The 21,936-nt window shown below is 42.3% G+C and overlaps 1 protein-coding gene across 1 annotated transcript in view; it reads right to left on the bottom strand.

Annotated features, from left to right (window-relative positions):
- LOC124612682 (surfeit locus protein 1) overlaps positions 1 to 21,936 on the bottom strand; it is a 77,193-nt gene that overhangs the window by 37,920 nt on the left and 17,337 nt on the right. The window contains exons 4-5 of the mRNA XM_047141015.1: positions 7,996 to 8,196; positions 7,422 to 7,589 (exon numbers count right to left, since the gene is read on the bottom strand). Coding sequence (XP_046996971.1) covers positions 7,422 to 7,589; positions 7,996 to 8,196 — 369 coding nt within the window. The remainder of the gene's footprint in view (positions 1 to 7,421; positions 7,590 to 7,995; positions 8,197 to 21,936) is intronic.

The raw sequence follows: 21,936 nt of genomic DNA, 5'->3' as shown, positions 1-21,936 counted from the left end.
GCTGTAGTCCTTAAAGTGTGATAAACATAAAAATGAGACCCAAAAACGTTTTCAAAATTGAGAGGTTCTACATTTGGAGTACGTGTTGGTCAAAAGAACAATGGAGAGTACATGAAGGTCAAAAGAGCAATGGAGAAATTCACACAAACAAATTTCTCTGGTAAAAACTGAAAACCTCTGCTACCTGCATATTAGCTCATAGTTGCAACAGGCAGTCACTCTTCCTGAGCAATCAGCAGTCACATTAAGACTTACGAAGTGCTGAATGTAGCAGTGATAGACACAAAGTATGAACATAAGAAAGTATATCGAAACATGCACACAATATAATTAACATACTGTTACATTTAAAACACATTTGTATGGACACAACACTCTTGCCTGTTTCTGCTTGACAGCCTACCACTAACTCTATTTCTGAGTAAAGATTTGGTAAGATGTCATCAAAAGCCCCTTTTTGGGGTTATTCATGAATATTATATTTCAAGACGTACTGTAGGCCATCTCACAATTGAAGGAAGGAAGGGGGGAGGGGGTTGGGGGGCAGGAGGGGGATGGAAGAGGAGACAGCTGTAAGGTAACCATACAGAGGCACAAGACAGTACTTTGCTAAATTATAGAATCTAGATTACACACCGGTTCAACATGCGTCCAGCATCTCACCTATGGAGCTTGTGTTTATTTACATGTGGGGTTCACAGCCTTATGCACACCCATCTGGTTGATGTTCCACTTGTATCAGGGGGCAGTAACTGGAAGAGGGAGAGTTGAGCATGAGGTCTTCACCAGAAAATGACACCCCCCCCCCCCCCCCAACCCCTCCCACAAACACACACAAGCACTGAAGTAAAGCACTGTGTGTCTTCTGGTGACACAATGAGGCACTACACAATTTGCTCCTGGGGTAGATAAATGTACATTCCATATCACAGTGTGTGCAATGAAGGCCTCTGCACACAAGAAATATTACAAATGTGGTGGATGAAGAAACTTGTGTGTCTTCTTCTGCACCAGCAAATGATATGCACCTATTTACCTTTTATTCTTTGACTGTCTTCTCTTTCTGGAAGATAACAGGACTCCTCCATGCTTCAGTAACCTCTTCATACTTCTAAAGATCTCTAGTTTCTGTGTACTGTTGCTTCTCATTACCACACTGCCACAACACTTAAGGGTACAGTATAGTTCTGCTACAACAGGATATTCCCCCCATTACCCTGTTTTGGCAAAATTGGTAGCTTCCTGTGATGATATTTTTACTAATAATTTGTGCATCATTTTTAACAGCTCATAGCAACTGGGGTGTATCACATGCCCCACAAATTGTCTGCTAATGAATGTTTTGACTCAAAATCCACCATCAATTGATGCATAATGCACACTGAAGACAAGAGGATTTTTATGGAGGTATGTGTGGTGGTGTCCAAAGAGTGAGGCCCTAGGCTAATGTTGGTACCTTACAATGGAGCCACAAGCTACAGTCAGTCATTTCCAGACATAACCACGAAGGAGAGATGTCAGAGAAGACACGCCCTCCAGATGTTCGGTATGCCATCACTGCTGGAAGTCTACTTATGTCAGAGCACAGTGTCACTTGTCCACTCATTGATAGCTGACTATGATAGCAGCATCATCTTAGTTCAGATCTGGAGATCTGGCAGTTAGCTAGTATTATTAGTTAGAATTGTGTAACAAAGTTTATCGTTCAGTAATGTTCAAAGTGATAAACAGTTATTGTGTTCTGTGATAGTACCATATAAATATATCGCCTGCTTCCAAGTTAAGAATTCAATATTAAAGAGTTTTACTGAACTTTATTCATATTTTATATGTGTTGTTGTTATAACCTTTAATCACCAATAATTGTGTGGATATTCAAACACACTCACTTAGGAACAATAGCTCATTACATGATAACAACTCAGTATCTCTTATTCGACTGCCGTGCCGTGACATCCGGCCGGCACCAATCGTAGCTAGGTGGCACTCCCGCGCTCAGCCGAGTTGCGGAGCGCCTCTATCGCCGTTTGCGTGTACTGTCGTGGCAACACTGTTAAATGTCGTGGCACTGTCACAACACTTTTCCCCACTTGAAGAAGGAAAAAAAATAAATAAACCACTCACTTCCTTGGAGACATGGACAGTGCAGAGACATCCATGGCCTCTTGTGAGGCCCCGAGAAGATCCTGCGGAGAGACACGAGAGTATGGTCAAAAATGTCCAGGACGGAAGCTCGTGCGTGGAACGTGCCTCCTGGACGAGATGATGGGTGAAAACTCCGGAGCACCATCCATAGGTGTCTTGGACCTGGGGTGTGCTCCAGCGAGATGGGTCCCGGAGAAGGCGGCGTCGCGACTGGGGCCGGTTCCGGCGTACTCGGAAGCGGTAGCGACGCCGGCTGCATCAACACGTACGGTAGATCGCCAGCAGCGACAGGACTGGCTTCTCGGGCTGGTGGAGGCGAAGGAAGGGGCGGTGGCACCGGCGTGGCCACCACTCGTGGGCGCATCTGGTCGTAATGGCGAACAACCATGCCATCGTCTGTACGTATTTCACAAAGCTGGTGGCCGTGAAGAGCCTTGACCACCCCTGGAATCCATTTAGGGCGAGATCCATACCCTCGTGCCCACACGTCGGCGCCCACCGAGTATTTTCCCGCACTAGGGGACACAGCACAAGGCCTGACAAGGTGAAGCAGGTGCAGTAGAGTGCGCAGTTGGCGGCCATGCAAGAGTTCAGCAGGGCTGCGATCACCCAGAGGCGTGAAGTGATAAGAACTCAGAAATTGCAGCAGAGCATCATCTGTGGAAAAATCACTAAGGAATTTTTTCATCTGGCTTTTGAAAGTGCGGACAAGGCGCTCGACCTCCCCATTCGATTGCGGATGAAAGGGCGGTGCTGTAACATGATGAATCCCTTGTCCAGTACAAAAATCACAGAAGGTCTGCGAAGAGAACTGAGGGCCATTGTCCGTGACGATCGTGGATGGAAGACCTTCTAGCGCAAAGATTTTGGACAAAGCCAGCGTCGCCGCCGCAGTGGTGGGCGACGGATATCAAACAACAAACGGAAACTTCGAGAAGGCGTCAATCAACAGTAGCCAATAAGTACCGAGGAAGGGGCCGGCAAAGTCAGCGTGCACCCGTTCCCATGGCTGTGCCGGATCAGGCAACGGAGAGGGCATTGTACGAGGCGCAGCCAGTTGTTGAGCACACTGACCACACGCAGCAACCATGTGGGCATGTCCGAATCAATACCGGGCCAATAAATGTGCCTGCAGGCCAGGGACTTAGTCCGAGAAATACCCCACTGGCCTTCATGCAACAGTTTGAGAACATCTTTGCGAAGAGAGGCTGGCACCACGACCCGTGGAGATGCGCCATCCGTGGCCAGAAGAACAACACCATCACGAACAGACAGACGAAGGCGCAAGGCATGGTAGTTGCGAAGGGGATCCGATGCCCTGCCCTTGGTCCTGTCCGGCCAACCCCGTTGAACAAAACCGATCACCTGATGCAGGACTGGGTCCCGCGCAGTAGCCGACACGACCTGAGAACCTGTAAGTGGAAAACCCTTGACCGCACGATGTTCTTCCTCATCAATGTGGAAACAGAGTAGTTCATCACGATCGAAAACTGGGTCGGGGCCCATCAGCAATCGCGACAATGTGTCAGCATTGGCATGCTGGGTCATGGGGCGATAGTGAATCTCATAGTGAAAACGAGACAAGTATAAGGCCCAACGTTGCAGGCGGCGAGCTGCCTTATCCGGAAGCGACGCCGATGGGCTGAACAGAGAGACCAGTGGCTTGTGGTCGGTGATGAGGTGAAACTTAGAACCATACAAAAAAACGCTGAACTTTTTTAGAGTATAAATAATAGCAAGCGCCTCCTTTTCGATTTGAGAGTAACGCCGTTGCGCATCGTTGAGGGTCTTGGAAGCATAGGCGATGGGTCGTTCCGACGAGAACAGCCCCTAGGCCATACTGTGACGCGTCAGTTGCCAGAACCAAGTGCTGACCCGGACGGAAAGTGGCAAGACAAGGCGCCGACTGCAAATGAGCCTTCAGGCGGACAAAAGCCTGCTCACACTCGTCGGACCAACAGAAAGGGACGTTTTTGTGTAACAGCTGATGCAGAGGATGAGCTACCGCCGCTGCGAATGGAACGAATTTGTGATAATAAGCAATCTTGCCTAGAAACGCCTGAAGTTCTTTGACCGTAGATGGCCGGGGTAGAGCGTTAATGGCCGCAACGTGCTGACGTAGAGGACGTATACCCTCACGGGACAAGTGGAAACCAAGATACACAATGGAAGGTTGGAAGAACTGTGACTTGTCCAGATTGCACCTAAACCCAGCCGAAAGCAAAACCCGAAACAGTGAACGCAAATTGCGAAGGTGCTCCTCAGTGGAGGCCCCCGTGACAACAATGTCATCCAGATAGTTTATGCAGCCGGGAACGGAAGCCGTGAGCTGTTCCAAAAACCGCTGAAAAATGGCCGGCGCGCTAGCGACACCAAATGGTAACCGCTGGTACTGATACAACCCACAAGGAGTGTTGATTACGAGAAATTCCTTGGAAGAAGCATCCAACGGCAACTGATGGTACACCTCCGATAAGTCAAGTTTGGAAAAGAACTGGCCCCCAGCGAGCTTGGTAAATAACTCCTCAGGATGGCGAAGAGGATAAGTGTCAATGAGGCTCTGAGCGTTGACAGTGGCTTTAAAATCACCACACAATCACAGACTCCCGTTTCGTTTAGAAACCACCACGATTGGCGATCCCCATGCGCTGGAGGTAACAGTAAGGAGAATCCCTGAAGCTGTTAACCTGCCTATCTCAGCCTTGACAGGTGCACGCAACGCAATCGGAATAGGGCGTGCCCGGACAAACTTAGGGCAAGCTGTAGGTTTAAGACTAATGTGGGCTTCAAAATCCTTGGCACGACCCAGACCAGCAGAGAACATGGACGAAAATTCAGAACACAATCCATCCAGCTGTTGATACGGAATATCCTCAGATGTGAGGTGCACATCATCATCAATGGAGAACCCGAACAACTGGAAAGCATCATAACCAAACAGGTTTTCAGTGCCCGCATGATCCACCACATAAAACGTGAGGGGCCTAACAACAGACTTGTAGGCAGTGGAAGTATCAAACTGGCCAATGATAGGAATTTTCTGTTTATTATAAGTTCTCAGATTTCAGGTAACTGGAGACAAGGGAGGGGAGCTCAACTCCAAATAAGTGTGAGAATTAATGAGAGTTACTGCAGAGCCAGTGTCCACTTGCATGCGAATGTCTTTATCCAGAACACGAACAGTAACAAACAACTTATTTGTTTGAGAAAGCACGCAGTTAACATCCATGTCCGATGCCTCGTCCTCGTCGACAGGAACTTTAGGGGACTGACACACAGAAGCAATGTGGCCTTTTTTCCTACATGAATTACACGTGGCCCAACGTTTTGGACATGCGGCCCTGCCATGCTGCATGAAACAACGTGGACAAGAATGAAGTGCGGAACGAACCTGCTTCTGTGGTTGCTGTTGTCGCTGCGAGCGTTGCGGCCCAACGCGACGTTGTTTACGCGAGTGAACCGCCGCCACATCTTCGTTCTCCTGTGAAACAGGCAAATTGTCCGTGTCGAAAGTTGACTGTACAGCGCCTACATCACACCACGCGTCTATTTGCGCACCAGCAGCGTGAGACACTTCAAAGGATTGAGCGATGCTTACAACTTCCGACAACGACGGGTTTGGCCGTTGTAGGGCACGTTGCCGAACTTCTTTATCAGGAGCAAGCTGTAGAATAGCATCCCTAACCACTGAATCAGCATAAGACTCATGATGAGTGTCCGTGACAAACTGACATTTCCTACTCAGACCGTGTAATTCCGCCGCCCAAGCCCGGTAAGATTGATGGGGCTGTTTACGACACCGGTAGAACGCCACGTGGGCGGCAACGAAGTGGGTGTTTTTTCGGTAATAGTTAGACAATAAGTCACACATTTCTTGGAAGGACAGAGAGGCAGGTTCCCGCAGGGGGGTTAACTGAGATAGCAGCTGATAGATCCGTGGGGAAATCCAAGATAGAAATAACGACTTACACATAGGAGCGTCGACAATGCCGAAAGCCAAGAAGTGTTGCCACAAACGCTTCTCATAATCCTCCCAATCTTCAGCGGCCTCGTCGTAAGGAGGGAATGGAGGCGGAGAAGAGGAAGACAGACGATGAGTAAGCGACGTCGACAATGCCTGAATAGCAGCTGTCAGCTGTGTTTGTTGTTCAATGAGTGCTTGCATAAGCTGTTCCATGTCTGCCCCGTCACGAGCACACAAATCAACAACGCAGTGAAAATATCCCATCCTCGTCGCCAAAAAGTGTTATAACCTTTAATCACCAATAATTGTGTGGATATTCAAACACACTCACTTAGGAACAATAGCTCGTTACATGATAACAACTCGTGTATCTCTTATTCGACTGCCGTGCCGTGACATCCGGCCGGCGCCATTCGTAGCTAGGTGGCGCTCCCGCACTCAGCCGAGTTGGGAGCGCCTCTATCGCCGTTTGCGCGTACTGTCGTGGCGGCACTGTTAAATGTCACGGCACTGTCACAACAGTTGTAGTAACCACTTGACCTTCTCCAGAAGAAAAACTACTGAACTTTAATGTAGGCTAACTGCAGAATACATAACAGTATGTACTATCCTAATGATTCATGGTGTTAAGTGACATATACTTGTTCTCAGTTATGGTTACAGACCCACCCCCTAAGTTTACTGTAATGCAGGTCTGGTGGAACTGATCAGCCCCTAGCTCAATGAGCCCAAGTCTTCTGAGCTCAAACTCAACTTCTTGAGAAGCTTATCATTTGGCACAACCCTGAAAGTATACGTAGCTTATGAAATACTACTGACACAGTGAATAGCGCCCCCCCCCCCCCCCTCCCACCTTCGCCCACCTCCATTACTCCTGTTACTCAAGAGAACTTGGGAGACAGCCAGGTGACACAAAATTCCAAGGGATCAGTCCCTACCCCTAACTCCCCCACAACCAAAGTGCTGGATTCAGCTCTGGTTTTGTGTCTTAGCCACTAAGCCATCTCACTTGGTCATTATTACAATTATGATCAGCATTTAGTTAAATGGTAAGAGGCATGGGATGAGAAGGGGGTGGAGGGAGGGAGGGAGGAAGAGGAAAGGAGGGAGAGTAAACAGTAGCATTATCAATAGAGAGCTGTGGGAATATCACTGGCATTTTAATTAAAATTGTGCTTAGATACTGCTATCCTAGGACCAATATTTCATTGTAATAAAATGTATGTTTACACTTCAATTAATTACAAACAATGGTTCGGACTACATGACTCACTGAAAGGTGAATGTGTGCATAAAGTACTACATTCTTTACCTGTAGAACCATGCATCTGGTTTATTGGCAGGCATGAAAGGAGCTCTTTTTTCACTTAGCCTGACAAGTCCAGTAAGCTCCAGGTCTCCTTCTATCTGACCAGCTTCTCTGGTTCCTGGATTTTTCTGTTTACTGGGAACCCATCCACGGTTCACTAGAATCGTGGAACTGTAAAACAAAATGGCCTAATAAGGTGAAAGTAGGTTTGTAGTACACTTACATTTCTGCTGTAAAATAAAGCCATTACTTTTTTATCAGCTACACCAGGTATATTATGACAACACATAAATGAATCTATAAAAAAAATTTACAACTGCAAGAGCTATTAGGTGCCTTGCTTCATACATCTACATACAATGCCTAACATATTTCTTTCATATAAATTTGTAGTATTGATTTCTGAGACTAATGAGCCATTAGTGCTCTACTGGATTACTTCTAATACAAATTTAAGTTTTCAAACCTCACAATATTCTTATAAGATCAACTACAATTTAAATACACTCACTCTGTCTTTTTCTATACTATTTTCAATCTCAGTAAGAGAAAAATTTATTATACATGTAAAACTTACTTTCTGTCACTTAGTATGAAAGGTGTCACCACACAGTATCCTCCAGACTGTCCTTTGGTATTTTGTGACATAAGACTACCTTGATTTGCTGCATCTCCATCCACAATAAGTGATCGAGGCCCCAAATACAGCTCACGTGAGTGATCGAACCTGCCCTTCACTCGCACAGGATAATATTCCATCTTCTCCAGCTCAGAAAGGCTTTACTTCCAACAGACATGCAAAAGCAGGTGTACAAGTTAGAACAAAAAAACTGTGAATTAGCACTGCTACTGTTGCAACACTAGTTTAAAATTTATATTACAGGGCTGAGCAAATACAATGAATATTGAATTCCTTAATTAATTGAAAACTAACACAATATTCTAGGATGGATCACACAAATGTTTTGAATGCAATCCCCTTGTAGATAGACTGCATTGCATGCTATGTTTTTGCATTTTGTGAAGTGAATAACTGCTTTACTTGACATTTAAAGTAAGTTGCTAATCTCTGTACAATTTTGAAATCTTATTAAGATCTGACTGAATATTTGTACAAATGTTGCAGGAAAGTTCTACCAAACTAAAAATACTTTTGGATTAAAGGAGACCGCTCACCGAAAAGCAGAAATTATGACTCAACAATTCCGAATATTTGAACATCTTTTCTCAGATACTTCATTAGAGATATCTGCATAATCTGCAGAGAATCTGAGGTTTTATTTATATTACTGAGCAGGTCACTAATACTGACTGACCATTTTAAGCGGGAGAGCAGCATCCCTCAAGAGAGTGTTCCAAGTATAATGGCATTCACCAAAGCAATGAGCAGTATTACGTTCTTGGTGAGAAGTTGCATACAGTATTCCTTGTTTGTGGATGACTCCTCCATCTTCTGTGCATCCTCCAACCTTGCAACAGCCACTCTGTTATTTCATTTGATAACCAGGCAGTTGGAGAAATTGTCAAACAGCACAGGTTTAAATTCTCTTTGGAGAAAATTGTTAGTGTTGATTTTAATTGCTTGCACTCTCTTTTTAATTTACCTGTTTTGAAACTGGGGGATACTGTTCTCACTCTTATAGAAAACATGAAGAATCTGGGCCTTGTTTTTGATGAGGGGCTATGTGGCTGCCATAACTTAAAGAATTAAAACTTAGATGCTTTAACACTTTAACCATCCTTAAACGTGCCATAGGTCTTGTGGGGCTGACAAGGCATGTCTGCTCCAACTCTATAAAGCCTTAGCATGACTATGGGTTGAATAAGGATGTCAGATTTATAGATCAGCCAGACCTTCATATCTCAAAATCCACGATAAGGTACACCATGAGGATATTAAGACTGTCAACAGGCACTTATTTCACGAGTCCAGTTGCTTGCCTGTGTGCCGAGGCTGAGCCTCCACTGTCTGTTCAATGTCTTCTTGTGGTATGCCAAGCATACAGGGCTGTTTCCACCTCAATTGCCCAACTGCCACAGGAATGTTATTCCACAACTGCCTGTGGGCAACAAAGCCATTTGGGATTTGAGTGAGGGAGATCCTTGAGTTATTACATGTGGAGGGCATTAAAGTCCACAGCCAGAGATGGAGTAGAGGACCCACTGGCTACTACAGAGTTACCACCTCAGATTGTATTTTTAAGCTTCAATTTTATGAGATTTTAAACTTCCAAATGAATTTTATTGGTGTTAACGCAGATGGGTCTAAGCAGGGGGTTTTCATTAGCTGCTCCATCATGTTCACTGATATTGTTCTCGGGTAGTACTCCCAGAATTGTTTTCATTTTACTGTGCAAAATTGTTTGCTGTCCTGAGGGCACTAGAGCAGTGTGATGGTATCATAGTAAGAAATTCATCACTGGCTCTGATTCCCAAAGTGCCCTTCTTGCTACTCGTCAGATGTACCCAGAACATAGTAAGGTGCAAAAAGTCCAGAGCACTCTCCTCATTTTCTGCAGGTACATGGGGATCCAAGGAAATGAACTTGTTGATGTGGTGGGCTGCCAAGGAGGCTTGCTCTCTTCCACCACCTGCTTGCTGTTACCTGCAGATTGTAACCACATATGTTTCCCAGAAAACTATATGATGGTGGAAGGCTCAGTGGCTGGATGTGAGGGGGTTTTACCTCCTGACCATGCTGAGCTGAATTAGTAGCCCTTAGAGGGCTTGGAGTGAAAAACTGCCCACTGATACATGGCTTTCTCTTTCGTCGTGAGAAACCCTAGTGTATCACAGATGTGGAACATAGCTTTGGGCACAACGTATTTTAATTGAGTGTGTTTTATATGATGACCTGAGGGTAGACGTGGGTCTCCCACAGGACCTGCCCTCTATTTTTAACTCATAATGAGGTGAGTGTTTTAAGATTTTGTATGATATTGGGTGTGACATTTTAATGTGTTGCTGATTGGCTCTGTAAGTCACATTCGAAGTACTCACCTGGCCACGGCCATCTGTCTTTTTTTAACTGTGTCTGTACTGGTATTTTATCCTTGTTTTTATCTGGTAACTCTGCTATGTTTTGTCTGACTTTTAGTTGGTTATTTGTAAATCTCTCGACATAAAAGTTGTACAGTAAACTCCCGCTTATCCTAAATGATCGGGACGGCAGCCAGTTAAGATAACGAAAATTTCAGATAAACCAAAGTCACATGTGACCCACCCCGAATTGCATCAATACCACGAAATATGATCGTAAAAGGTGTGTAGGGTACGTAGAATGTCATTGATATGGTTGTGATTAAGTCTGCACGTTTCTGACTGAAAAAATTCTTTTGACATTCTCCTCAGATCATTAACATTTAACTTAAACTTCGTTTGCCTGAGGTTCATTGATGATTGAACACTAAAGTCTCAAGCTTCACAAAACTTATTTACATTAGTTGACAACCGAACTGCACACACCACACGTAAACAAAACGCTGACTGACTGACCGACCGACCGACCTCTCGCAGCATCGCTGCATCACTTTATATAGAATTTTAACAATAAATTTCAAAATAACACATTATTATTTTGTACAATTTTGATGTCAAAATTAAAATTTACAAAACATAAGGAAACTGATGTTACAGATGTTGAAAGATGTATTGGGTCTTTCAAATGAAACCTCCCTTTACTGTTTTAGTTGACTGGGCTACCCATTCATTCCTCAGTGAAACTAGTCTGTAGTACTTTCATTGGTTAAACTAAAGTAGTGTACACAAATGGGGTTCATATAGCCCCAAAGGAAAACCCCAACCCCAGGCATATGTGATAACATCTCAAGGGGTATGCCAAAGTTAAAATAAGCATGTGTGTTCACTTAATTATGTACTGAATATATTAATTCTCCTGTCATCATTTAAAACTGATTAATTCATTACTGAAGTTTAGGTTGTTTCAGATGTAATTAATGCATGGATAATTTAAGTTGATAACATCATCTCTTCTGGGCCCACAGCTTGCATAAGGTTGTAGTATGACATCCTCTTTATACTTTTAACAAAATTAGCTGCAAATTGCTTATTTCTTGATGATTACATAGGTTCATGACAAGCTGTTTCAGCACATGCACCATTTTCAAGTGCTCCTGTTGACATTATATTTATAATCATTTTATTCTATGTCTATTTAATAGTACTATGAGATTTTGTCTTATATAATACAGGTTGCATCAAAAAATGTATACACACTTTGAACTGTCATAGACAATTTATTTCCTGTTCTAAAAGGTTAAATGTCTGTAAGAAAGTAATGTTATGTTTCTTCAACAGGTGGCAGCAGTGGCAAGGAAGTAACTGTAACATGGCGGACGTGCGTTTGAGCTTTGAAGCGTGGGAGCAGATAATTAAGTGGTGCTGGAAGTTTGAGAATGTAGCTGCGGTTCGAAGACAGTGAAGAAGTGAGTATGGTACAGAACCACCTTCAAGGTTAACAATTACACATCTACGAGACAAATTCAAAATTCATGGAACAGTGTGTGATGTGCATAAAGGTTGATCAGGGCGACCTCGTACAGCTACAAGTGATGATTCCACAACTGCGGTCTTGGAATTGTTTCAGCGTTCACCTCAAAAATCTTCAAGACAAGCGGCACGTGAGAGTAATGTAAGTGCTAGTAGTGTGCTACGCATTCTGAAGAAAGGCAAGTTTCGTGTGTACATTCCAAGGCTGGTGCAACAGCTAAGTGACGACGATCCAGATTGAAGGTTAGAATTTTGTGAATGGGTTCAGGAGATGGTGAGACGTGAACCGGGATTTATGGGTAGCATAATTTGGTCAGATGAAGCCCAATTCCAACTCAATGGAACTGTCAATAGGCACAATTGTGTGTACTGGGCTGAAGATAATCCACACATTACAGTTGAAGAGACTGTGAATTTGCCTGGTGTAAATGTGTGGTGTGGTTTGTCTGCAAGGGCACTCATTGGGCCTTTCCGCTTTGAAGGTACTGTTACTGGAGAAACGTACCTAACAATGCTTGCTGACTCCATATTCCCTGCCATTCGTGCATTATACGGTAATGATGGGTTTTATTTCCAACAAGCTGGCGCCCCAGCACACTATCATAGTGTGTGCCAGGCCAGTGGATAGAATGCAGGGGACCAATCGAGTTTCCTGCATGCTCTCCAGACCTCATGCCGCTGGATTTCTTCTTATGGGGCACAGTAGAAGATGAGGTGTACAAACGTAAATCGCGTAACCTGGACACACTTTGGAATGAGATTCAGGCGGTGTGTGCAGAAATCTCATTGGACACTTTGGTACGATGTTCAGAATCCATGGTGACTCGTACTCAGAAATGTATTGATGCTGAAGGCCACCAGTTTGAGCATTAATCACATTTGCAAAGTACATTTATTTTTCCAATTGGACTTTAAGCTTTCCATTTCCAGAAATTTAACACTGTAGAATGGGAAATAAATTTTCTATGACGCTTCAAAGTCTGTATACATTTTTTTGACACACCCTGTATTTATGTTTAGATGCAGTGACGTCCATACAATATCTTGGAACATAATTTCTTTTTATGTACTATGTTGTTAACGTAGCAACGCAACACCATAAACGAAAACAATGGATAACATAATGACTGCACATCGATGTAACATGCAATATCTCTGACAAAAAAAAAAATCCTATAATTTACTTGTGAACATAAAGCACCATTGGAACAATCCATCATTTTACAAGCGGCAAAAAAAAAAAAAAAAAAAAAATTATATATATGAAATTTCTATAGAAAGTAAATACGTGTCTTGTCAACAACATGATACATAACAGAACTTACCACATTTTACAGACTATGAGATGCACTTTTTTCTTTGAAAAGTTGTCTCCAAAATTCAGGTTCATCTTATACTCTAAATTAATATAAAAATGTCCAGTGTTTAATATAAAATTCCCGTCAGTCTTAAAAATGGCCATATATTTGATTGCACAGGAAACCTATCTCTACCTGGCAACATGATTCAACTGGCATCAGCAGTGCACAGAAGGCAACAAACATGAGTAGCGAGGATTCACAAGCTTGCTAACACTGTCTCCCTTCTACCCCACCATCACAACCCCATAAAAATGTCTTGCCTAAGACATGTCATTGCGGTCTACCATGCCGGTGAACTTGAATTGAAAGTGATTTGTGTTATCGATAACATAACAATGTTTTTGTTAACAGCTAGTTTTATAACTGAAAAAGATAAAAGGTATTCTTATGATAGTGGGCTATAAATTGAAAGTTATAGCATATGCAGGTCAACATGAGAACAAAGCAGCTGACCTGCATTTCAGCCCTCCACAACAGTAAAAAAACAAATTTTAGTACAGAAGAACTAAAAAAATTAAAAAAATTAAATAGAGAGAGAGAGAGAGAGAGAGAGAGAGAGAGAGAGAGGAAGACTATACGTGCAAATGGAGGACTGAGTGTAAAATGGCCAAAATTAGAAGTCGACACATTGAAATGGATTCAAGTGTACGCAAAATGGCATTTGAATTAATACAAAAATTATTCAAATACATGCTTGTAAGCTAGCACTATTGTGGAACTCAACAGACTTTATGGATGAAGTTGGCTGGCGCTATAAGTTTATAAAGCATCATCATAAACTTAGTATGCAAACCAAAATCAAAATATCTCAGAAAATGGCACAAAAGTATGAAGAGAAAATATTATCTTCCCATCACTTTATTATCCAACATAGAAAGAAAACCAGTGTGAAACTCAGCCAAATAGCAAATACGGACAAAACTTCTCTGACATTTGATGTGTTGAGTAACAGCTATCTTCATGAAAGGTGCTAAAACTGTAACTATAAAAACAAGTGGATATGAAAAAACTGCACTACTCTGTTGTCAGTTCACATTGTGCTGACAGTACTAAACTTAACCAATGATCATTTTCAAGGGAAAAGCAATGCCAAAACCTCCTGAAATACCACCAGTAACAGTTGTTCACATACATAACAAGGTATGGATGGATGACGCTATGAAATGGATGATGGTATCAAATTAAGGATTAACAGAGTGTGGGAGGGAAAGAAAGGTGCTTTATTGAAGAAGAGTGCTCTTCTTGTGCTAGATCAGTTTAGCAGTCATTTGCAAAATTCTGTTAAAGAGAAATTGAGACAGGGAAGTACAGAGCCTTCTGTTATTCCAAGAGGATTTACTTCACAACTGCAACCTCTGGATGTTTCGATAAATAAACCATTTAAAGTGTATAAGAGAGAGGAATGGAGCAAATGGATGATGGATGAAACCCAACATGAATTCATGTCGAAGGAGCTTTAAAATGACTTACAATCAAACAAGTGTGTCAGTGGATAAATCAGTCGTGGTGTGGAGTGAGAGAAGACATTTTTATTACATCTTTCAAGAAGTGTGGCATAAGTAATGCTCTCGATGGAAGCGAAGACCATCTTATAGTTGAAGAGGACAATGACGAAGAGGAAGAGGAAGAAGAAAATTCAGCTGATGGTTTTCACAGATTTTAAAGGTCAGTTCGGTTTTATAAGCTAAGAATGTTTTTTAATCTGGTTTCAATCTAATAATAAAAATGGTAAAAATGTTATTTTAAAAAAACTGCATAAAAATTAAGGTGCATCTTATAGCCCATAAAATATGATACATTCTAAGATGATTTACAGATGTCATTCCATCTAGATGTAAGTATAATATAAGATAAATCTCATAGTACTATTACAATGACATTGGAATGATCCATAATTTAATTACTGTAAAATAAATAAATAAAAATAAAAGGAAAGAAATTAATTTCACCATTATTCTTCTATAGGAAGTAAATATGTGATCTATGTTAATAACATAATACATAAAAGAAGTAACGTTTCAAGGTGTTTTATGGATGTCACTCTGTCTAGATGTAGAATAAAATGTTATAAACGAAGGTAATGTCAACTCGACCACTTGAAAATGGCACACATGCCAAAACAGGCTTGTCATGAACCTATGCAATCAACAAACAATATGCAACCTGCAGCTAATTTTGTCAAACTTATAGGGAATTAAGCTGATGTTTCGTTGGGGTACAAAACTGAGCATGTAACTTCGCTCAAGGGAATGTGAAAAAGAAAGAAAAAATTATCAAATTTTAATGACAGCTAGCATTCTGTTGTAACGAAAAATTGTGCTCATCATAAGTTAAAAATCATTTGAATTCAGATCTTCAATATTTAACAGATGTTTATTTGCGTGGTAAGTAGTTATACTGCACAGTAAATTATATCATCACCTACACATGTACAAATCACACCCCTGCTCACAAACCTGTTTGCATTTCACAGCTTGTGAAAAGTAGCAGAAATAGTACTTCATAGGTATGAAGAAGTACTATTACCATTCACACATTAGTACTTCAATTTCACAGTTAAGCCTATACTGTATACTGCCAATACTGTAAATAGTCTGTCACGAAGTCTGTACTCCTCTGAACTGCAGTGGACGATAACAGGATTCCATTGACCTTTGGCACATTCAGTCCTGTGGGGGAACAATTGATCATTTTGGTGTTATTACACTGAGGTGTCAAAAATCATGGAATACTGATAATATGATTTCAGACTTCTTTTGCCTTGCGTAGTGCAGCAACTCAATGTGGCATGGACTCCACAAGTCATTGGAAGTCCCCTGCAGAAATACTGAGCCATGCTGCCTCTACAGCCATTTATATCTGTGAAAATATTCCCAGTGCAGGATTTTCCACTGTGATCCACATTGGGTGATCTGGGTGGCCAAATCGTTCACTCGAATTGTCCAGAACGTTCTTCAAACAAATCGCAAACTATTGTGGCCTGGTGACATGGCACATTGTCATCCCTAAAAATTCTATCATTGTTTGGGAACATAAAGTCCATGAATGGCTGCAAATGGGCTCCAAGTAGCTGAACATAACCATTTCCAGTCAATGATTGGTTCAGTTGGACCACAGGGCCCAGTCTATTCCATGTAAACAAAGTCCACACCATTACAGAGCCACCACCAGCTTTCTTAGTGCCTTGTTGACAACTTGGGTCCATGGCTTCATGGGATCTGCACCGCATTCGAACCTTACCATCAGTTCTTACCAACTGAAATTAGAACTCATCTGACCACACCCTGGTTTTCCAGTAGTCTAGGATCCAATCGAGATGGTCACAAGACTAGGAGAGATGCTGCAGGTGATGTCAAGGTGTTCACAAAGGCACTTGCATCTGTCACCTGTTATCATAGCCCATTAACACCAAATTTTACCGCACTGTCCTAACGGATACATGTGTCATACATCCCACATTGATTTCTGTGGTTATTTCAAGCACTCTTGCTTGGCTCTTAGCACTGATAACTCTATGCAAACGCTGCTGCTCTCAGTCTTTAAGTGAAGGTTATCAGCCATTGTGTAAAGAGGTAACGCCTGAAATTTGGTGCACACTTTTGACACTGTGGATCTCAGAAAAATGGAATGTCCCATGCATCTACTTCCACTAGATTCCACATTCAAAGTCTATTAATGCCCATTATACAGCCATAATAATGTTGGACATCTTTTCACACGAATCTCCTGAATACAAATGACAGCTCCACCAATGCACTAGCCTTTGGTACCTTGTGTATGCAATACTACCATCATAAGTACGTGCAGAGGGAATCTGATTTCTAGTCAGAAACCTTAACCACTCGGCCGAGACTGCTAGTAGCACAGAGGCTTCTCTCGACATGTGAAATTATTATTGTTTAAAGCAATATGGTGTCTCCCTATCCCACGACATTTGTCACTTCAGTGTAAATCATAATTGTTGGCTCACTCTTACAGTCTGTCATTGCTGATATTTTCATTCTGATATTTGCTTTTCACATTTTGAAACTGTCAATTGAAGAAATTCAAAGAAAATTAACAAATGATAAATATTTTCCTGATATGCTGCAGTACATTCTTAATAAACAAATGATTAAGTCACCAAACAATTAAAAAATATTGTTATCCTGTATGCTTTCTGTTTATGTCATCTCAGCTTTTACCAAAATTGAATTATTGATGATGAGTACAAGCCAGCTGTATGTGTGTGTGTGTGTGTGTGTGTGTGTGTGTGTGTGTGTGTGTGAGAGAGAGAGAGAGAGAGAGAGAGAGAGAGAGAGAGAGATAGTTTCAATAAATTTAAATAAAGTAATTTTTCATTTGTTTAGGCAATTGATGCAAACCAGCGACAGGTGAGAGAGAGACAGCTTCAATAACTTTAAGTGATCTAATTTTTCATTTATTTAAACATAAATTTACATCGCAGCATCAGTCATTACAGTTTTGGTATCGACCAAAAATTTATGTTTAATGTCAGAAGTACACAAATTTAATGTTTAAGTAAATAAATACAGGGTTATTACAAATGATTGAAGCGATTTCACAGTTCTACAATAACTTTATTATTTGAGATATTTTCACAATGCTTTGCACACACATACAAAAACTCAAAAAGTTTTTTTAGGCATTCACAAATGTTTGATATGTGCCCCTTTAGTGATTCGGCAGACATCAAGCCAATAATCAAGTTCCTCCCACACTCAGCGCAGCATGTCCCCATCAATGAGTTCGAAACCATCGTTGATGCGAGATCGCAGTTCTGGCATGTTTCTTGGTAGAGAAGGTTTAAACACTGAATCTTTCACATAACCCCACAGAAAGAAATCGCATGGGGTTAAGTCGGGAGAGCGTGGAGGCCATGACATGAATTGCTGATCATGATCTCCACCACGACCGATCCATTGGTTTTCCAATCTCCTGTTTAAGAAATGCGGAACATCATGATGGAAGTGCGGTGGAGCACCATCCTGTTAAAAGATGAAGTCGGTGCTGTCGGTCTCCAGTTGTGGCATGAGCCAATTTTCCAGCATGTCCAGATACACGTGTTCAACCGTTTCTTCGCTCACTGCAGGCGACCCGTTGATTTCCGCTTACAGAGGCATCCAGAAGCTTTAAACTGCGCATACAATCGCCGAATGGAGTTAGCAGTTGGTGGATCTTTGTTGAACTTCGTCCTGAAATGTCGTTGCACTGTTATGACTGACTGATGTGAGTGCATTTCAAGCACGACATACGCTTTCTCGGCTCCTGTCGCCATTTTGTCTCACTGCGCTCTCCAGCGCTCTGGCGGCAGAAACCTGAAGTGCGGCTTCAGCCGAACAAAACTTTATGAGTTTTTCTACGTATCTGTAGTGTGTCGTGACCATACGTCAATGAATGGAGCTACAGCGAATTTATGAAATCGCTTCAATCATTTGTAATAGCCCTGTACATGAATTTAGAAAATACTTCATTTTAATAAATACACCTTTTTGACGTCCTTTTGAAATAAGATACGTTATTAGTGTACAAAAAAGTTGTCAGCCCAGTCATGTTTCGCGTATAACTGAAAACAATGAACAAATTTGTAAGTAAAACTACTCAAAACCAGAGATTCAGTGAAACATTAATGCAACTGATGTAAGTACCAGAAACTTGTCCCAGTCTGTTGTCTCACATTGATTCAAACCCAGAGAGTGAGTGAACAACATTAATATTCATGGCCTGACAGACTAGTTTCATTTAACTGAAAAAAACAATCTACTGGACAATCAGCTGTTAAAACCTGTCAGTTGTACCATCACTACTCACTGTTATTTCAGTAAGAGATATCATTATTTTATGGTGATATAGTCTATTGGCGGCTTTCTAAAATGCAAAGAAGCCCACACAATTTTCTTCAGATTTTATTAGGAAAAAAGACCAGAATTACAATCTACAACCATCCCTTCAACAGTACTTTGGCCATGCATGTCATTCTACTATTTAAGAATTTCAACTATGCCTCAGAGCAAGACCTGATCTTTGACACTGCAAGTATCAACATTCAGTATCCCACACCTGGCAATTCTTATGTCTCCAATTTTGTTGGACTTCTCAGACAACTTTGTCAATGAGAAGTTTAACCTACCTGCCCCTGTACAGCTATATTGGACATTTCCACTGTCTCAAATGACTAAGATTCACTGTGTATAATTTTTTAGAGGCTCTATTTTTGATCTAAACACTGTGCTCTTTATTTTGCAATGTTTAACTCCACATACGTTTATTACACAATGAACAAAGATTAATCTTCTAAAACACATGTCAATGCTATTACTGTTAATAACGAACAGACAAAATAAAATTAGCCTCAAAAATATTTACAGTAAGACTGATGCAGAACTGACCCTTTCATCACAGAAGATGCTGGAAATGGCTACTATTAACACCAATGTAGCACTATGCCCAATTTATCAAACTCGTAGCACTTTCGCCTCAGGGATAGCAGCAATAGAATTTTCATTGTTCTGCTGAAGCTCTTCCAGAATGTGACAATTATCTGACTATGTCTTATAAGTAACTGGGTCAGTGATATAGATTAATAAAAAAGTGTTATGTTACTCCTCTTCACCTCCAAATGTCCAATTATAAGCTTCCCTCCACTGCCAAATTTAGGAACTGGATAATGAGTTCAAATGATAACAGTTAAAGATGGATCACAGATAGTGCAGTTTATCACTGAAGTCATTATTAATTTCAAACCAGTTTCACAATGTCCCACATGCCACAATATAACATGAAAGGCTTGAAGCTTCAAGATCCTATAACTGTGGCATAAAGACTGAATCCACTGCTTCCAGACACGCACATCTCATGCAAGAGTGGCCAACCAATGACAGGCCTCACACACCATTGTGCTTAATAATGTGAGAACACAGAGCAAATAGTTGGCCCAAATATATTATTCACACACACACACACACACACACGACTGCAGTCTCAAGCAACTTTAGCCACTCTGCGAGCAGCAGCACCGGTGCATTATGGGAGTGGCGACTGGGTGGGGGTAAGGAGGAGGCTAGGGCGGGGAGGGGGAAGGACAGTAGGGTAGGGGTGGTGGACAGTGAGGTGCTGCTGAGGAATGTGCAGGGATGAGGAGGGGAGATGGGGGGGGGGGGGGGGGGTAGTGGAAAAGGAGAGAAGTAAAAAGACTGGGTGTGATCGTGGAATGAGGGCTGTATAGTGCTGGAATGGGAACAGAGAAGGGGCTGGATGGGTGAGGACAATGACTAACGAAGGTTAAGGCCAGGAGGGTTACAGGAATATTGGATATATACAGGGAAAGTTCCCATCTGTGCAATTCAGAACAGCTGTGGTCATCGCATCTGCGGTGACGAGCGGTCCCTCTTGAAATATACCGAGGGTCTCACTGAAACCTTCACAGACTGTAATTATCCTCCCAAGCTTGTACAAAAACAAATTCCCATGCCTTACCTTTCCAGTCTCCCACCACCTCCCAAAGTTCCACCTCTGGACAAAGAGGAGCATTCCCCTTGTAACTCAGTACCACCCAGGACTGGAGCAAATGAATTACATTGTCTGCCAGGATTTCGAGTACCTCTCGTCATGCTCTGAAGCGAGAAATGTTGTGCCCACTATCCTTCCAACCCTCCCACAGTGTTATTCCAGTGTCCACCAAACCTACACAATATACTTGTCCATCCCTACACAACACCTGCTCCCAACCCCTTATCTCATGGCTCATACCCCTGTAATAGACATAGATGCAAGACCTGTCCCATACATCCTCCCACCAGCACCTACTCCAGTCCGGTCACAAACATCACCTAACCCATCAGAGAGAGGGCTACCTGTGAAACCAGTCATGTGATCTACAAACTAAGCTGCAACCACTGTGCTGCATTCTATATGGGCATGACAACCAACAATCTGTCTGTCCACATGAATGGCCACCAACAAACTGTTGCCAAGAAACACAAGCGGACCACCCGGTTGCTAATAATGCTGCCAAAAATGACATCCTTCATTTCAATGTTTGCTTCACAGCCTGTGCCATGTGGATCCTTCCCACCTCTCCACGTCTTAATTCCCGAATGCACATAGCTGCCTCACCCTCTCTCCACTTAGTCCCTGCACACTCCCCAGCAGCACTGCACTGTCCACCACCCCTACCTTACTATCGCCCCCCCCCCCCTGCCCAGCTTCCTCCTTACCCCCACCCAGTCGCCACTCCCATCATGCACCGGTGCTGCTTCCCAGAGTGTGGCTGCAGTTGCCTGAGACTGCAGCCATGTGCGTGTGAGTTGCATTTGTGTGTGTGTGTGTGTGTGTGTGTGTGTGCGTGTGTGTAGTAGATGATTTATCAATTGATTATCTCAAAATCTGCATCCAAAGTCATGGTGACACACAATCTTTCTACCAACACTATTAAATAGTAACAGAGTCATTTTAAAGGCCTCAGACATAGGGGTACATATGATAATAAAGTCTGACTGCTAGCAATAGAACTTAATGACAGTCTGTCTTGGTGCAGAGATTCTCATGGATGACCTCAATTATAACTCTCTGATACCAGTACTTACAGTAGCTAACAATGTCTAAATTAGTCTTCAGCTGCACAGTTTAGGGACATCATTACTATTATT

Source organism: Schistocerca americana, chromosome 1 (assembly GCF_021461395.2).
Source record: "Schistocerca americana isolate TAMUIC-IGC-003095 chromosome 1, iqSchAmer2.1, whole genome shotgun sequence".
NCBI classification, from domain to species: domain Eukaryota; kingdom Metazoa; phylum Arthropoda; class Insecta; order Orthoptera; family Acrididae; genus Schistocerca; species Schistocerca americana.
The sequence above is the reverse complement of the archived record's forward strand: the minus strand, read 5'-3'. Positions and strand labels throughout refer to the sequence as shown.